We start from the raw sequence: 19,719 nt of genomic DNA, 5'->3' as shown, positions 1-19,719 counted from the left end.
AAGTAGAAAGGAATACTGCTTTTCTGTGGCAATGTGGCAATGTGCAGGAAATACAAAGTTTGTGAATTAGTTGTTGGCAGTAAGACAGATGGTGCAGACAGTGGATCATCCTTTCTGCTTTGGGTTCTTGGTAAGGTGGGAAATAAAATAATAATAGGCAGGTAATATGGGAATTTTAAGAAAAATATGGCAAATAGCATCTACTCAAGGTTCATATTTATATATTTAAAGATGATACTATCTACATCATGCTACTTTTTTTCTGTCTAGACTTAGCTGCATAGATGTAGATGCTGACATAAAATTAGATCAAGTAGGTTTGTGGTTTTGCCAGTCAAGTATTATGAAATCAGACAGGGGCATAGGAGTTGAAAAACTATGCAAGAGAACAGTTAGAATGACCAGCCATGGAATTAAGCTGTTTTACTTGTTGTTCAAATTGCTATAAAATTTTTGTTTAAAGTAACATTTCAATTTTAATTTTAAACTTGTATTTGTCCTGTTTTCTGTTCTTTTAGTTGCATATATGCATTGAGAAATATCTGAATAATATTTTTGTAAATTCTATTGGTAATTCAGATGGTGGTGTTTTTGAGCACTCTTTAATTTTTTAAAAAATACTTTCTTAAATATTAAAGTGGATCATCTCAAGAAAAAGCTGGCTTTTAGAGCAAAGTTGAAGAAGTATAAGGGAATAAATAATAAAATAGTATTTCTTAAATTTGGGGCCCATGAGATATTGGGGGCAATAATACTGTAAAGACCAAAGCAGTTTGGGCAGATTTTGGTTGTTAGACTGTGCAATTTGTATTTTACTTGGTAGGAAAAGGAGTACTAGAGACTAGGGCAGGAGGGTAAAGTGACTGGATCTTTCTTTTAAGAAGACAGATTGATACTATTGTCAAGGTGTTTGGTTGGAAACCTTAGGAGAGAGAAATCAGGTAAACTGTTTTGTTTCTGAGGTTAGTTGTAAATGATGTTTTAACAACCTGGTTTTGAAAGATGAGACGATTTAAATGAATGGAGAGGCACAAACCATATGCTTGCATTTTAAGACTGCAAAGCAAAAAAAAGCACCGTTTTTATGATATTAATTTAGACAAAATGCAGTCCAGTGGAAATCCAGTAACCAATTTTTTTCCTCAGGAGAACTGTAATTCATTTTCTGAGGAAGCAAAGAGAAGTGAGATAACATGACCAGCTAAAAATTAAGCTGAGTTATAAAGACAGACATCCTTCTCATTTCCTCAACTCTCCCTTTGGTAGCTCATTGGCTTGTGTTATTACAGCAGGTTTTACTAGGATACTTGGAACCTTAACTCCCTAGCTTCTTTCATGCCCTTCCACTTACCTCTCCAGCTTTTTCTACTTAGGTTACTGTGTGAATTCTTTCTTGCCCCTGCCTTAAATTGTAATCTCACTGGGACTGTGTCTTTAGCTCATGATTTTCTTTACATTGCAGATGCTCACTGCATGATCTCAAGTGTTTTTTAGTTAACATTTTGCTGATGGCTTCCAAATTGGTGTTGATCTTCAACTTTCAGAGTTGAATATTCTGTAGGTGGCTTCACATGTCATTCATTCCGTCTTCTCAGTTTATTCTTAAATATGACTCAACTCCAGCCTTTATCCCCATTTGTACTACCTCTGTCCTCATTCAAGGCCTCATTATCTGTCACCTAAATGTACTTGAAGTTCCCTGCGTCATTTCTTGGTCTCTTCAAATCTGCTTTTTTATAAGGCCAGCAGAATGCTTTAGCAAAAATACTGATCTGACTTAGTGACTGCTCTTTTTAAAAGCAGAAATTATCAGATCTCTGATAAGAATCCCCAAGAGTAGGATACCTTGGAGTCTATTTGTGTATACAAGTTCATTCCATACCTGCAGATTCTGATTTTAATCAGATTGAGAAACTTGCAGTCTACCAGAATTAAGTTTGAGCCCCTCTGCCTGGTGCATAAAGTCCTCCATGACCTGGTTTTGGTTTACCAGTTGGTCACATTTCCCACTATGGCCTGATTTGCAGCAGTATTGAAGAACATGCTCTGTTACTGTCCTGTCCCCCTACCTGCTGTATTCTTTGCATAGAATAAGTGCTGTTCTCTTTCAGCCTACATGAGATACCTTCACTATTTTTGGGGGGCCGCTGTTATTGCACTTCGCTACATTTGCCAAAACATTTCTGACTCCCCAGCCTGTTTTATACGAATACTATCTTGTGGAAACCTTGAAAATTTATAAAATATTATTTCATTGTATGGGAAAACGAATCAGTTTAAATAAAAATAATGTACACCAGTGTTAACATTAAAGATTGTACTAGAGAGTTCAAAATTAGTATAATTTTATGTTTAAAGAAATTTTAAGCCAAGTGCAGTTGCCCAAGCCTGTAATCCCAGCAATTTGGGGGCCTAGGCAACTGGATCACTTGAGGTCAGGAAGTTCAAGACCAGCCTGGCCAATATGGCAAAACCACATCTGTACTAAAAATACAAAAATTGACAACATGTGTTGGCACATGCTTGCACATGCCTGTAATCCCAGCTACTTAGGAGGCTGAGGCAAGAGAGTCACTTGAACTTGGGAGTTGCTGTGAGCTGAGATAGCGCCAGTGCACTCCAGCCTGGGTAACTGAGTGAGACTCCTATCTCAAGAAAAAAAAGAAAATTTAATTTTTTCTTCTAAGTAATCTTTTAAATTTACTTTAAGGAATCAGCTAGTGTCTTTCTAAGTGACATTTTGTTTTGAAGACAAATGTATATTAAAATGTGATTTGAAAATATGTTACTGTGTCCAAGTTAGACAAAACTTTTTTCCCCATTGTGTTGGGTTCTTACATCTTGTGTTTAAATAGTTAAGTTTTAGTAGCTTTTAGTAGCCCAGTGTTTCAAGTCCTCATATCCTGGGTTAAGTAGTTAGATTTTATAATATCCTTGTGGAGATGTGATTTGAAAGTAGTCTGTAATTCCTAGTAAGAAACCAATTATATTGTCATTGTATATATATTTTTAATGTTGGCTTTAGAGAATTTTGATTAGACAAATATAGTTTTGGATCTTTTGAAGAACAAGATGGGGAATTTGAAAAGTATGCAAAGATTTCAAAATCTAAATTCTGTGTTTATAAGCCAGTGTTAAAAGTTAAGACTAAGAATTTAAAACCTAAAGTAGTCAAAACTATCACCATTGCCTTTTCTAAGTAATACTCATTGTAGTTGAATTGTGAGTACATTATCTGCTCTGCACTAATGGAAACCATCTTTTGTTATATGTTTTTTATTTTTTAGAAAAACTATTATTGCCTCTAACAGTTTAAACTTACAGCATTTTTCAAACACCAGAGGTTGATGGTTGTTTCTTGTGAATTACATAGATGAAGATTTGAATTCTGGTTTTGCCAGTTACTGGATGTGTGACCTTAGATAAATCATTTAAGTTTGCTTTACTGTAAAATGTCAACAGTATTATAGGACTTCCTCATGGAGTTATTATGAGCATTAAGTAATGCTTTCAGTAATCACTTAAAAAGTAACTACATTATTATGATCACATTTAAAAATAATCATCTGTTCATCTGTCTGCTTTTTCACTGAATTAGAAATTTCTTGGGTCCATTACCTTTTTTTTTTTTTTTTTTTTAAGAGATAGCCTTTCTCTGTTGCCCAGGCTTGCGTGCAGTAGTGAGATCTTAGCTCACTGCAGCCTCTGGCCTGGGTTTAAATGATTCTTGTGCCTCAGCTCAGCCTCCTGGGTTCAAATGATTCTGGTGCCTCAGCTTCCCAAAAAGCTGGGATTACAGGCATGTGCCATTATGCCCAGCTTTTGTATTTTCAGTAGAAAATATGTTTTGCCATGTTGGCCAGGCTGGCCTGAAGCAATCCACTCACGTCCACCTCCCAAAGCCCTGGGATTACAGGTGCGAATCACCATGCATGGCCTTGGGTCAATTTCTTTTAAAGTTTGCACCTCTGATACTTGCCGGGAGTCTGATTTATAGTTGTGAATCATTGTTTAATTGAATTAAACATAAATATCTAGCCAAAAGGATAATGAAATATATTCAGCAGAGGAATACCAAAAGGAAACTAAAATGGGAAAGGGGAAATGAAAAAGCTTCTTGGGGTCCTACTCCTCTGTGGTTGGTCTCTTGCTGTGTCATACAGGCCAGGTGGGCCCAGAACAGAGAGAACATTACTCAGTGTTTCTGTAATGGACTGAATATTGAAAAATCTGACTTTTGTGATAAATTAAATTGTACTATTGTGCTATTGTTCATTAGTCTGTGCCACACTTTCTGTTGTGCTAAAGATAGTAGTCAGTGCCCACAGTGGTGTGTAATGTAAGGTTACATTATATGGGGGTCATATTTTTGGTATTTACTGCAATCCAGAGTGTATTTTTTAAGACATTATTTTTTACTTTTGTTAAAATTTTGAAGTCCCAAGCATAACAGCACACTTGATTCCCTTACTGTGTAACACTTAACAGTTGTAGATACCCTGAGCCCACTGTTGGAAATCATATATTCACTTTATTGGTAAGTAAGGATTCTTTTTTTTTTAATACATAAACATGAAACAGTCTGCCTTAAGTCATTTAAGAAGATACTTAAGCCTACATCTTACTGTATTTGCCAGCAGTAGACCCAGACTCATTACTTCCATGAACTCATGTATATGTTGTGTGTGTGTGTGTGTGTATTTTTAAATGCATATGTGTGTAGTATTAGGTTTAAACAGATTAATATTAGAATTTACAACTATTTTTATATTTATTTATTTATTTTTTGAGAGTATCACTCTGTCATCCAGACTGGAATACAGTGGTGCAATCTTGATTCACTGCAACCTCTGCCTTCCAAGTTCAAGTGATTCTCCTGCCTCAGCTTCCTGAGTAGCTGGGATTACAGGCACCTGCCACTATGCCCAACTCATTTTTTTTGTATTTTTAGTAGAGACAGGGGTTTCACTATGTTGACCAGGCTGGTCTCAAACTCCAGACCTCAGGTGATCTGCCTGCCTCTGCCTTCCAAAGTGCTGCGATTACAGACATGTGCCACCACAGCCAGCCAGAATTTGTTTCTGGCAACCATATTTTGATTTTTAAAAAGTTTATGATTCTCATAGAAACTGATAAGACAATTGTATTCAGAAGTACTGAATGTTAGGTAATGCTCTAAAATACATTAGGACTAGTGTGTACTGAAGTTACTAGTAGGGCATTATTTCTCAGATCTTCAAGAACATTGGTAAACTGGGTTCTGTGGCTTAAGCTTGTAATCCTAGCATTTTGTGAGGCTGAGGTGGGAGAATTGCTTGAGCCTGAGAATTGGAGATAAGTCAGAGAAAAATAGTGAGACCTTGTCTGTACAAAAAAATAAAAAAATTAGCTGAGCATAGTGGCATACACTTGTTGTTGCAGCTACTGAAGTAGGCTGAGGCAGAAGGATCGCTTGAATTCTGGAGTCAAAGGTGCAGTGAACTGTAATTGTGCCACTGTACTCTAGCCTGAGTGACAGAACAAGAAAAGACCCCATCTCAAAAAATAAAACAGAATACTTGTAATATTGTATGCTTTTACTTTATGACAAGCAAAGATGATGTATGTCCTTTCATTAGTTTTCTTAAGTTTTAAAGCATCTGCTGTTATTGTTGATGATATGTTTTCTGCCTTTTCAGTGGATGATGCTGGCAAAATAGAACATGATGGTTCCACTGGAGTGACCATCGATGGAGAATCAGAAATGGATCCTTGTAAAGTGGATGGCACTTGTCCTGAAGTCATCAAGGTATACATTTTTAAAGCTGACCCTGGAGAAGATGACTTAGGTAAGAGGAAGCCGTCAGCATTTTATACGTCATCATCCAAATGTTTCAACCAAATGGTGTCAAAAAAATAAACAGGTTACTTTTTTTCATTGATATTTAGCATTTAGTTTAGATTATTTAGGTTGGAAAATTTGAACTCTTTTCCAAAGACAACTTTTAAGACATATTTTTGATTAGTAATATGAAAATAAATGAAAACATGTAAGCAAAATATGTGAAAATGAACTCTCTAATAATTTTTGGAGCTTTCATCTTTTCTGATAGGTGGGACTGTAGACATTGTGGAGAGTGAGCCTGAAAATGATCATGGAGTTGAACTACTTGATCAGAACAGCAGTATTCGTGTTCCCAGGGAAAAGATGGTTTATATGACTGTCAGTGACTCTCAACAAGAAGGTGAAGATTTAAGTATGTGGTTTTTTTTTTAAAAAAATTTTACTTTAAGTTCTGGGATACATGTGCTGAATGTGCAGGTTTGTTACATAGGTATGCATGTGCCATGGTGATTTGCTGCACCTATCAACCCATCTTCTAGGTTTTTAAGCCCACCATCCATTAGGTATTTGTCTTAATGCTCTCCCTTCCCTTGCACTCCACCCCACAACAGGCCCCAGTGTGTGATGTTCCCCTCCTTGTGTCCATGTGTCCTCATTGTTCAACTCCCACTTATGAGTGAGAACATGTGGTGTTTGGTTTTCTATTCTTGTGTTAATTTGCTGAGGATGGTGGTTTCCAGCTCTGTGGCTTTTTTTGTGGAAGAGGGTTTTATCTTTCTATAAATAGTGTTTTTTGTTTTTGTTTTTTTGAGACAGAGTCTTATTCTGTCGCCAGGCTGGAGTGCAGTGGCGCAATCTCAGCTCACTGCAACTTCCACCTCCCAGGTTCCTGCCTCAGCCTCTCAAGTAGCTGAGAGACTACAGGCACGCACCACCACACCCAGCTAATTTTTGTATTTTTAGTAGAGATGAGGGTTTCACCATGTTGGCCAGGATGGTCTCGATCTGTTGACCTCATGATCTGCCCACGTTGGTCTCCCAAAGTGCTGGGATTACAGGCATGGGCCACTGTGCCCTGCCCAAGCTGGTTTTTTTTTTTTTTTTTTTTTTAAATGCAACCAATATTTGAAAAAAAAAGTAACACTGTTTTAGAGATTACTATATTGTCATATTCCAAGGAAATACATCAGTGACTATGTATGTTTTCATTGTTGCTTTATAAGCTAATTATGGTGAAAGCCAAGAAACAAATGATTAATTCAACCAGTTTATTTTTTCCTACTAATGTATTTTTTCTGTGTGATCTCTGTAAACCTAGTCACAAAAAATTTTTTATTTATTTTGTGCTTAGATGTTGCTGAAATTGCTGATGAAGTTTATATGGAAGTGATCGTAGGAGAGGAGGATGCTGCTGTTGCAGCAGCAGCAGCTGCTGTGCATGAGCAGCAAATTGATGAGGATGAAATGAAAACCTTCGTGCCAATTGCATGGGCAGCAGCTTATGGTAACTTACACAGTAGCTAGAAGGATTGAGTGGTTTTTGAACATTAATTCGCTGTTGAAAGTGATTTCTGTGGTCTTAGGGTTTCATGATTTAAGCAAAAGTAGAAGAAGATTACATAGTCTCCTTGTTGCCTTTAATTTTAACATGAACTTTCATGCCTTTATTACATAAGCGTGGGAGCTTTCAGTTTAACATTTTAAATCTTGGTTTATAGGTAACTTATAACTTTACAATTTTGGGAGGTAATAAGGGAGTCCAATAGAGCAACATGCTGCAAGATATGGAAGCTAGGCACTTCCCATGGTCTTGCCATAAATATGCCCATAAAACACATTATCTGCAGTGGGGGGCCAGGTGTAGTGGCTCACGCCTGTAATCCCAGCACTTTGGTAGTCTGAGGTAGGTGGATGACCTGAGGTCAGGAGTTCAAGATCAACCTGGCCAATATGGTGAAACCTCCTCTCTACTAAAAATACAAAAAAATGAGATGGGTATGATGGTGTGTTCCTATAATCCCAGCTATTCAGGATGCTGAGGCAGGATAATCGCTTGAACCTGAGAAGAGGAGGTTACAGTGAGCCAAGATTATACCTCTGTACTCTAGCCTGGGTGACAGAGCAAGACTCTGTCTCAAAAATACATTAAAAAAATAATAAAAATAAAAAATAAGGACTTTCTGTCATTCGTGAGTGTCAGGACTTCTTGTCAATAAAGAATTCCTGATTGTTTAGAATTTATAATGTTGTGTAATTTTGTGTGTTAATGCACATCGTTAGGTAATAATTCTGATGGAATTGAAAACCGGAATGGCACTGCAAGTGCTCTCTTGCACGTAGATGAGTCTGCTGGCCTTGGCAGACTGGCTAAACAAAAACCAAAGAAAAAGAGAAGACCTGATTCCAGGCAGTACCAAACAGGTGAGTTCCACAGGAGTGTTATGATGGAGTTTTAGCTGCTAGGCCACGTGTATTTTTGTGTATTGAATTTGAAATAAAAAATTTCAAAATTCAGTGATATTCATGAATGATTTTCTTGGATAAAAAGAAACAGTTGTGCCTCAAACATTCAGGAAAAAGAATTAAAATCCTCTGGTGATTTTAGTGAAAGGGAAAATAAATTTCTAAAATGTTACCTAACTTTAAGTGAACAAGCCGGGTGCGGTGGCTCACGCCTGTAATCCCAGCACTTTGGGAGGCCGAGACGGGCGGATCACGAGGTCAGGAGATCGAGACCATCCTGGCTAACATGGTGAAACCCTGTCTCTACTAAAAATACAAAAAACTAGCCGGACAAGGTGGCGGGCGCCTGTAGTCCCAGCTACTCGGGAGGCTGAGGCAGGAGAATGGCATGAACCCGGGAGGCGGAGCTTGCAGTGAGCCGAGATTGCGCCACTGTGCTCCAGTCTGGGCGACAGAGCGAGACTCCGCCTCAAAAAAAAAAAAAAAAAAAAAAAAGTGAACAAAATTACATGGATCTATGTATACCAGCATAAAGCAGGTATAATTTACAGAGAAGTGGAAGAAGTACCTAGGTTATTTACAGGACAGATTACTATCCTGTGTTGTTTTGAATGCTTCTTTGCATATTAAAATTTATTCATAGGTGCAGTTAAGCTTTACTCTTAGCATATATTTGGTTTGGAGTCAGTCACCAAAGAAGAAATGCGGCCTTGATTTTTATGAGTTATTTGCTATACATTTCTAAATTTATGTACTTTTATCACTGCTTGCTTGATTTATTTTTTTAAGCTGGAGGGGGTGAGATTGGTTCATACTGAACCAAAGCACTTCTGTTGATTAGGACATTACTATAACTCTTAACATTGAAAAGCAGTAAAAGGAATGTTAATAAAAGTATTTGCCCAGTAATGTTCAGAACACAAGCTTTAAATTCATGAGGAAACCAAAGTTTGATTAAGCACTCATACTGCTTTCTTTTCCTTTCTTAGCAATAATTATTGGCCCTGATGGTCATCCTTTGACTGTCTATCCTTGTATGATTTGTGGGAAGAAGTTTAAGTCAAGAGGTTTTTTGAAAAGACATATGAAAAACCATCCCGAACACCTTGCCAAGAAGAAGTACCACTGTACTGACTGTGATTACACTACCAACAAGAAGATAAGTTTACATAACCACCTAGAGAGCCACAAGCTGACCAGCAAGGCAGAGAAGGCCATAGAATGCGATGAGTGTGGGAAGCATTTCTCTCATGCAGGGGCTTTGTTTACTCACAAAATGGTGCACAAGGAAAAAGGGGCCAACAAAATGCACAAGTGTAAATTCTGTGAATATGAGACAGCTGAACAGGGGTTATTGAATCGCCACCTCTTGGCAGTCCACAGCAAGAACTTTCCTCACATTTGTGTGGAGTGTGGTAAAGGTTTCCGACACCCGTCGGAACTCAAAAAGCACATGCGAATCCATACCGGGGAGAAGCCATACCAATGCCAGTACTGTGAATATAGGTCTGCAGACTCTTCTAACTTGAAAACACATATAAAAACAAAGCATAGTAAAGAGATGCCATTCAAGTGTGATATTTGTCTTCTGACTTTCTCAGATACCAAAGAAGTGCAGCAACATACTCTTGTCCACCAGGAAAACAAAACACACCAGTGTTTGCATTGTGACCACAAGAGTTCAAACTCAAGTGATTTGAAACGACATGTAATTTCAGTTCATACAAAAGACTATCCTCATAAGTGTGAGATGTGCGAGAAAGGCTTTCACAGGCCTTCAGAACTCAAGAAGCATGTGGCTGTCCACAAAGGTAAAAAAATGCACCAATGTAGACATTGTGACTTTAAGATTGCAGACCCATTTGTTCTAAGTCGCCATATTCTCTCAGTTCACACAAAGGATCTTCCATTTAGGTGTAAGAGATGTAGAAAGGGATTTAGGCAACAAAATGAGCTTAAAAAGCATATGAAGACACACAGTGGCAGGAAAGTGTATCAGTGTGAGTACTGTGAGTATAGCACTACGGATGCCTCAGGCTTTAAACGGCACGTTATTTCCATTCATACAAAAGACTATCCTCATCGGTGTGAGTACTGCAAGAAAGGCTTCCGAAGACCTTCAGAGAAGAACCAGCACATAATGCGACATCATAAAGAAGTTGGCCTGCCCTAACAGTGTGTGTACAAGCTTGTAAAGATGTTGGCCTTGAAGCAGAAAATTCATTTTTTAAAGCCAGTCTTGTTCACATCCATTACTATACATTGAATTATGCTGTGTAAAAATAGAAGTATTGCTTCTAGTCCACTTTTCTTTACATTTTATTCAATAGGGTGTCCTGAATCCTATTGAGTTTCTTTAATAGATGAGAAAAATAGCAACAAGCAAGTTGCTTATAATTTGTGATTCTATACTGAATTTTCAGTCTTAAAAGCTTTACTATTTATTTACATATTTATTCATGTTGATGGTACTCTTCTAAGACAAAATCAAATTGATAACTACAAAAGTAACATTTTTGACCCATTTCTTCCTACACAAACGTTTCACATTGGAGATGTCTGCTAACATAAATGGGAGATTTTACTGTCAAGTCCACTTAGCAAAACGTAATAATTTTTTTGTCTTTTTAATATTACATGATGAAATTTTACATTTGAGCTTCTAGCATTGATTAATATAGGATATTGACTACATTTATGTTTAAATTTCATTTTGTTCAGCAGACAAAATGTACTTCCTTTAATTTTCATTAATAGTGTTTACATCTTTTGTCAGCACAGCAAACTTTTAAAAAGTATTACTGAAAAGTTTTACTTATTTTTGTCTTTTGTTTTCTCTTTGTACTGCTTTGTCTTGCGTTGTGTTCCAACACCCGAGACTTACTGCACACTGACTTTTAGTCTTTTACAGGTAAATTGTGGACTCAGGATTTTTTGAAACTTGGTGTGTAACTCTAAATCTTGTATATGCATCTTTGTTGCTTATTACATATTTACACACACAAGCACAAATTTTAAACTTATGAAAATTTACAGTAACCTGAAAGATCCAGGGATGCATGAGAGCATTTCATAACTTACTATTCAGAGTTACTAAATTTGAGGTGAAGAATTGAAAAGAAGGACATTAGGAAGAGTGAAAATCTTCTAATACTCTTTGATAGATAAAAATGGAAGGTAAGATGTGTCTAGATAGAATGTTTTTTTACAATTTCAGCTTCATATCATAAATTTTTCTGGAAAGCTATTTCAGACATAGGTTTCTTAGTTTTTGAGAATCCTGTGAAGGAATTCTGGTCTCATTGCAAAGTAAAGAGGACTAAGGAAAGTGATGGTACCATGTAGCAGAATTAGAGCTAATTCCAAATTAGCAACTTTATCCTGCTTTTTATTTTACACTGAGTAAAGTTTTAAAAAGACAACAGTCAAGTTGATTTTGATTAGAAGATAAACATACATAATGAAAATCCATGGCCTTATTTGGAACATATATCACTTTCCAAATTTTATTGTTTGAGAGTTAATAAGTTATTAAGCAGTTAATAACATGTATGGATATAATATAAAATGAATTCATATATTAAAAAGAATTTGGTTAATAAGAATTTTGGAGAATGGAAAATGCATTTTTAGGTTCCTTAATTTGGCTGTTGGTACCTATGTATCTGGAATATTTTTGGGGATTAGAATTTTTTTTTAAGCTACATTACAGCTACCTGCTGGCTTTAGTATGGTGGTACTTCATTCAACTTATGCTGTCAGGTTTTTATTTTCTCCTTCTGGGCCACCAATTCAAAAGTTATAGGATTAGGAAATATAAATATTTGGTGATTGACAGCCTCTGACATGTTAGATTAATTTGATCTAGTTCTGAAGTGGTTTAGTCATACATGAATTTAAACCTAGTACCAACCAAAACCATGTAATGGATTTTGAAAATCTGTTAGGACTTCTTAGCCCTCATACATGTCCCTACCTGATTGTTACTGTCCTTCATTATCTTGTTCTTGATAACTTCAGTTTGTATTTGAGAATCCTTTAAATCTCCTTCCAATTTGTTTTCTCCCTGAAGTAATATAAAAGGAAGTATTAAGTGAAAGTTTAAGAGTTTTAAAGCACTCCTTAAAATTAATAGTTAGCTATTATATTTTAAAAATAAACAGAAAGGTAAAGAACAACACTTTACGTTACATATTTTTCATATAGTCTGGAGTTATACACAGTTGTTTTGTTTTTAACCACAATATTGAAACCTTTAAAAGGTAATAAGCATTTGGTCAAGTAATATGATAGAACATTTGTATAAAGACAGAAACAAAATTGTGCTTAATGTTATATACTGTTATTATTTGCAGGCTGGTTTTAATTCTTAATTTGATTAGCAAAGCTAAAAAAGTGGATGTTGAAGTTGAAAGTTTTAAAGAGGTACAAAATCTTACAAGGACATAAATTATTATTTGGTTGAAAAATAGCCTATTAAATATCGTATGTCCCTTCCACTGTACAAATTGTAAAATACTTAAAATACTATGGAGAATTCATGTAGGAAGAGTGATACTGTTGTAAATGTGTACTTGAGAATAATATGCAAAAATAAAAATGATAATATTTTGCTGTTAATAAATGTTTACTTGTATATGATACCAATACCAAGTTAACTCTTTTTCTTTAAAACATGCAGTTTTAAGTCTTATAAACACAAAACATAGTGGACTATTTTTATTTCCCCACTTAGTTCATTCTGTACATAAGTGGAATACGGAATGCTTTTTATGTAAATAATGGTAACCTTATGAATTTACAAGTAGTATTTCAGAGTACTTGTGCTAATTGAAGAGTCCTTTGCTCAGTGTGTTCTTGAAAGTCAATTTTTTGTTTTATCTTAATGGAAGATTGTTTGGTTAGCATCTCCACTTGCTGAAATAAATTTTCCTTGCATAAAGCTTTTTTTTCTTTCTTTTTTTTTTTTTTGGTTTTTTGTTTTTGTTTTAACAACAAAGCCTTACTCATTTGCCCAGGCTCAAGTGCAGTGGTTTGTGATCTCAGCTCACTGCAACCTTGAACTCTTGGGCTCAAGCAGTCCTCCCACTTCAGCCTACATAGTAGTTGGGACTATAGGCATGTACTGTCATGCCTGGCTAGTTTTAAATTTTTATAGAGATGGGGTTGGGTCTCATTATGTTGCCCACGGTGGTCTCAAATCCCTGGGCTCAAGGAGTCTTCCCACCTCAGCCTCCCAAAATGGTGCAGTTATAGGCATAGGCCAGTGCACCAGGCCTTAAGTGGTTTTTGAGGGCAGTAAGTCCATAGCAGAAGAACCTGCCCTAGTTACACATTTGTGTATTACTCCTTGTATTCAGTTTGGAGATCTTTAGTGTACACATATACTGTGGGGTGGGCATTATGACAGAAATTAGAAGCTTGGTAGAAGTTAACAAGGAGTCAGATTACAGCAAAGAAGACTGAGACTCGTAAATTTTTGTGGAGGTAAAATTCACATGATAAAAGTCACTATCTTAAAATGTGTAAGTGGCATTTAACACATTCATATGTTTCCATCACCTCTCTAGTTGCAAAACACCTTGGATAAAGATTCTGCAGTTCTTCAACTCTGTAGGGACATGTGTGTGTTTAGTGGTTCAAACAGTAAATAAAGCCACTAAAATGTTTATATATATGGTGGCCGGGCGCGGTGGCTCAAGCCTGTAATCCCAGCACTTTGGGAGGCCGAGATGGGTGGATCATGAGGTCAGGATATCGAGAACATTCTGGCTAACACGGCGAAACCCCGTCTCTACTAAAAAATACAAAAAACTGGCTGGGCGAGGTGGTGGGCTCCTGTAGTCCCAGCTACACGGGAGGCTGAGGCAGGAGAATGGCGTAAACCTGGGAGGCGGAGCTTGCAGTGAGCTGAGATCCTGCCACTGCACTCCAGCCCGGGCGACAGAGCAAGACTCCGTCTCAAAAAAAAAAAAAAAAAAATATATATATATATATATAATTATATATATAGTGAATGTCACTGGCCAGAGTTGTAAGCCAGGAAAGATCATGAATAACTTAGTTGTCTTAGAAAACCTAAAAATATACCCAATCAGGCCTGTGATTTCACCTAAGATAATTTAGTGACTGGTTTTCTGGCAATGTCAATGTCAATTTTATTATTTTTTATTTTTATTATTTTTTAACTCCTCAGGAATTCTAGGATTTTTGTAAAGAGAAGCATTATGACCAATATCTTAAAGGTATGATATTTTGAAGCTGGGCCAGGTCAGCATCAGCATTACTTGAATCTTTCTAGATATATAAAATCTTGGGCTCACCCTAGACCTACTGCATAAAAAAATTGTACATAGGCACCAGCAGTCAGGTTGGCTTTATTGTGAAAAGAAAGAAAAAAAACCATTTCCCAGTTTAATCGTTTTGTTTATTTATTTTTTTTGAGACAGAGTCTCGCTCTGTTGCCCAGGCTGGAGTGCAGTGGCCAGATCTTAGCTCACTGCAAGCTCCGCCTCCGGGTTTATACCATTCTCCTGCCTCAGCCTCCTGAGTAGCTGGGACTACAGGCGCCCGCCACCTCGCCGGCTAGTTTTTTTGTATTTTTTAGTAGAGACGGGTTTCACCGTGTTAGCCAGGATGGTCTCCATCTCCTGACCTCGTGATCCGCCCATCTCGGCCTCCCAAAGTGCTGGGATTACAGGCTTGAGCCACCGCGCCTGGCCCATTTTAATCATTTTAAGTGTATACAATTAGTAGTACTAAGAATATTTACATGGTTGTGAATGTTTCTTAACTTTCATATTTGAAACTCAATGTTCATTAAGCAACTTTCTCCACTGCCACCCAGGCCCTGGTAACCATTATTCTAGTTTGTTTCCATAAATTTGACTACTTTATTAGACTCATACAGCTGTGTGTGTTTGTGTGTGTATGTGTGTGTGTGTGTGTGTTAGTGAGACTGTCTTATATCACTTAGCAGCCTTTCCTCCTCAATTTTAGAGAAGAAGTTTTCAGCTTTTCACCATCAAATAAGGTGTTAGCTGTGGGCTTTTAAAAATAATTGCTGGCTGGGCACGGTGGCTCACATCTGTAATCCCAGCACTTTGGGAGGCCAAGGCGGGTACATCACCTGAGGTCAGGAGTTGAAACCAGCCTGGCCAACATGGTGACACCCCATCTGTACTAAAAATACAAAAATAAGTGGGCGTGGTGGCAGATGCCTGTAACTCCAGCTACTCGGGAGGCTGAGGCAGGAGAATTGCTTGAACCCAGGTATCAGAGGTGGCAGTGAGCCGAGATTGTGCCACTTCCCTCCAGCCTGGGCGAAAGAGCGAGACTCCATCTCAAAAATAAATAAAATTGCCCTGGGTAGTCATGGTGTCTTATACCTGTAATCCCAGCACTTTAAGAGGCTGAGGCAGGTGGATGACTTAAAGGTCAGGAGTTTGAGACCAGCCTGGCCAACATAACGAAACTAGATCTCTACTAAAAATACAAAAATTAGCTGGATGTCTGGTAAATGTCTATAATCCCAGCTACTCAAGAAGCTGTAGAATGTGAATCACTTGAACCTGGGAGGAGGTTGTTGCAGTAAGGTGAGATTGCACCACTGCACTCCAGCCTGGGTGACAGAGCAAGACTCCATCTCAAAATAAATAAATAAAAATAATTGCCCTCATTATGTTGAGGGTTCCCTCTTCTTGCCTAAGTGTATTTTATAATGAAAAGGTGTGGAATCTTGTCACATGCTTTTTTAATGTAAATTGAAGTGAACATGTAGCTTTTGTCCTTTGTTTTTGTTAACGTGATGTATTAAAAGGTATTGCTGAACCATTCTTAAAATCCAGTAAAATCTTACTGGTCATGGTATATAATCAGTTTTTTTTATTGTTGTTGTTGTTGTTGTTTTGAGAGTGATTTTTTTCTGTGTTGCCCAGGCTGGAGTGCAATGGTGTGATCTTAGCTCACTGCAACCTCTGCCTCCTGGGTTGGAGAGATTCTCCTGCCTCACTCAGCCTGCCGAGTAGCTGGGGTTACAGACATCTGCTACTACTCCCAGCTAATTTTTTGTATTTTTAATAGAGATAAGGTTTCACCATGTTGTCCAGTCTGGTCTTGAACTCTTGACTTCCGGTGATCCATCTGCTTTGACTTCCCAAAGTGCTGGGATTATAGGTGTGAGCCATGGCACCTGGCCTATATAATTGTTTTTTTTTTTTTTAATTTTTTGTTTTTTGGAGACAGAGTCTTGCTGTCGCCCAGGCTGGAGTGCAATGGTGTGATCTTGGCTCAGTGAAACCTCCGCCTCCCAAGGTCAAGTGATTCCCCTTACTCAGCCTCTCAAGTAGCTGGGATTACAGGCACATGCCACTGCATCTGGGCCACCACACTTGGCTAATTTTTGTATTTTTAGTAGAGGCAGGGTTTCATCATGTTGGCCAGGCTGGTCTCGAACTCCCGACCTCAAATGATCCACCCACCTTGGCCTTCCAAAATGCTGGGATTACAAGCATGTAATCCTTATAATGTGCTGTTAAATTCAACCTGCTTGTATTTCACTGATAATTTTTGCATAGATTTTCATTAGTGATATTGGTCTGTGATTTTCTTTTTGTCTTTATGTGTTTTTTTTTATTAATTTTTTTTGGATGTAGGGTCTTGCTGTGTTGCCCAGGCTGTAGTGCAGTGGTGTGATCGCAGCTGACTGTAACCTTGAACCCCTGGGTTCAAACTGTTGTGCCATCTGAATAGCTAGGACTGCTAGTGCACACTACCATGCCTAACTAACTTTTTACAATTTTTTTGTAGAGACATGATTTCCCTAAGTTGCCCAGACTTGTCACAAACTTCTGGACTCAAGCAATCCCTGTCTTAATCTCCCAAGATGCTGGGAATATAGGCATAAGCCACTATACCTAGCCTTGTGTATGTCTTTATCTGGTTTTGACAGCAATGTAATACTGGCATCTTTATATGAATTTCAGAGTGCTTCTTTAGGATTATTAATTTCTTTTTTTTTTTTTAGATTCAGATGTACTCATACAGGTTTGCTATAAGGGTGTATGTGTAGTGTTGTTGAGGTTTGGGCTTCTTTAGATCCCATCAGCCACATAGTGAAGATAATACCCAATAGGAAGTTTCTCAACGCTTGCCCCACTCCTTTACTCCCTTCTTTTGGAGACTTCAGTATGAGTTGTTTCCATCTTTATGTTCATATTAACCCAAGATTTAGTTCCCACTTATATGTGACACTAGGTTTTCTGTTTCTGCATTAGTTTCCTTACGATAATGGCCTCCAGCTGCAACCATGTTGCTACAAAGGGCACTATTTCATTCTTTATTGTGCCTGCATAAAATTATTTTTAAATTTTGATGGAATTCTCCAGTGAAGCCATCTTACTGTGGCTGTTCTTTGCTCAGATTTTTGTTTCTGATTCAATCTTACTAGTTACTGGTTTGTTCAGATTTTCTACTTCTTCCTGATTTACCCATGGTAGGTTGTGTGTTTCTAGCAATGTATTATTATTATTATTATTATTATTTTAAGACAGAATCTCACTCTGTCATCCAGGCTGGAGTACAATGGCACTATCTCTGCTTACTGCAACCTCTGGCTCCTGGACTCAAGTGATTCTTCTGCTTCAGCCTCCCGAGTAACTGGGATTACAGGTGTGCATCACCACACCTGGATAATTTTTTGTGTTTTTAGTAGGGATAGGGTTTTACCATGTTGGTCAGGCTGGTTTCAAACCTACCTGAAGTGATCCACCTGCTTTGGCCTCCCAGATCGCTGGGATTACAGGTGTGAGCCACCACACCCAGCCTATTCCTTCTGATTTATCCAACTCTTTGGTGTACTTTGTATTCATTGTATTCTCTTTACTCCTTTTCATTTCTGTGGCATCACTTGTAATTACCGTTCTTTCATTTCTAACTTCAGTTATTTGAGTCTTGTTCTTAATGTAGGCAAAATTTGCCAATGTTACTCATCTTTTCAAAATATGAATTCAGTTTTGTTGATTTTTCTACTATTAAGCTTCTTTTTTTTTGAGACGGAGTCTCGCTCTGTCACCCAGGCTGGAGTGCAGTGATGTGATCTCGGCTCACTGCAAGCTCTACCTCCCAGGTTCACATCATTCTCCTACCTAAACCTCGGAGTAGGGAGATTACAGGTGCCCACTACCACGCCCAGCTAGTTTTGTTTTGTTTTTGTATTTTTAGTACAGACAGGGTTTCATCATATTAGCCAGGATGGTCTCGATCTCCTGACCTCATGATCCACCCGCCTTGGCCTCCCAAAGTGCTGGGATTACAGGCGTGAGCCATTGCGCCTGGCCACATATTTTTAAATAACATATAATAGTTATACATATTTTGGAGTACATGTGATGTTGTTGGGTAGTTGGTTTGAGGTCTTCTTTTTTGATACATGTGTTTACAGCTGTAAATTTACCTCTCTGTGACTACTTTGATTGTATCTCATGTTGTGTGTACCATATGTCGTGCTTTCATTTTAGTGTGTATCAAGGTAATTTTCCTTGTATCTTCTTTTGACTCATTGGTTGTGTGGTTTTGTTTTTGACACTGCCTTTTGGTCTGTTGCCTGGGCTGGCCTTCAACTCCAGGGCTCAAGAGCTCTTACTTCCAACTCAGCCTCCCAAGTAGCTGGGACTTCAAGTGAGTGCTATTGTCCAGGTTTTTCATTGGTTAACAGTTTGTTGCTTAGTTTCCACATGTTTGTGAATTTTCCAGTTTTCCCATTGCTCTTGATTTTTAGTGCATCATATTGTGCTCAGAAATGCACTTTGTATAATTTGTGTGTGTGTGTTTTTTTTTTTTTTTTTAAATTGAGACAGAGTCTGGCTCTGTTGCCCAGGCTGGTGTGCAGTGGCCGGATCTCAGCTCACTGCAAGCTTGCCTCCCGGGTTTACGCCATTCTCCTGCCTCAGCTTCCCAAGTAGCTGGGACTACAGGTGGCCGCCACCATGCCTGGCTAGTTTTTTGTATTTTTTTAGTAGAGACGGGGTTTCACCGTGTTAGCCAGATGGTCTCGATCTCCTGACCTCATGATTCGCCCAACTCAGCCTCCCAAAGTGCTAGGATTACAGGCTTGAGCCACCGTGCCCGGCCAATTTGTGTTTTAAAATTTGTTAAAACTTGTTTTGTGACCAAATATATCATCTATTCTAGAGAATGTTCAATGCGCACTTTAGAATAATGTATATTCTGCTGTGGTTGTATGGAATGTTCTCTATGTGTCTGGTATGTCCAATTGGTGTACAGCATTTTACCAGTCCTGTTTCTCCACTGGTTTTCCATTTGATTTTTCTACCCATTATTGAAAGTGGGCGAATGATGCCTCCTATATTATTGTGTTTGTTTCTTGTTTTTATTCCTGTCAATATTTTTATCACATAGTGATAAAAAGAGCT

At 37.9% G+C, this 19,719-nt stretch overlaps 1 protein-coding gene across 1 annotated transcript in view; it reads left to right on the top strand.

Moving 5' to 3' along the window:
- ZFY (zinc finger protein Y-linked) overlaps positions 1-12,928 on the top strand; it is a 50,610-nt gene extending 37,682 nt beyond the window's left edge. Inside the window, 5 exon segments of the mRNA XM_033211726.1 lie at positions 5,679-5,828; positions 6,093-6,224; positions 7,176-7,328; positions 8,105-8,245; positions 9,277-12,928. Coding sequence (XP_033067617.1) covers positions 5,679-5,828; positions 6,093-6,224; positions 7,176-7,328; positions 8,105-8,245; positions 9,277-10,460 — 1,760 coding nt within the window. The 3' untranslated portion in view covers positions 10,461-12,928.
- The last annotated feature ends 6,791 nt before the right edge of the window (positions 12,929-19,719 follow it).

Source organism: Trachypithecus francoisi, unplaced genomic scaffold, assembly GCF_009764315.1.
Source record: "Trachypithecus francoisi isolate TF-2019V2 unplaced genomic scaffold, Tfra_2.0 Contig00031, whole genome shotgun sequence".
Classification (NCBI taxonomy): domain Eukaryota; kingdom Metazoa; phylum Chordata; class Mammalia; order Primates; family Cercopithecidae; genus Trachypithecus; species Trachypithecus francoisi.
The sequence above is the reverse complement of the archived record's forward strand: the minus strand, read 5'-3'. Positions and strand labels throughout refer to the sequence as shown.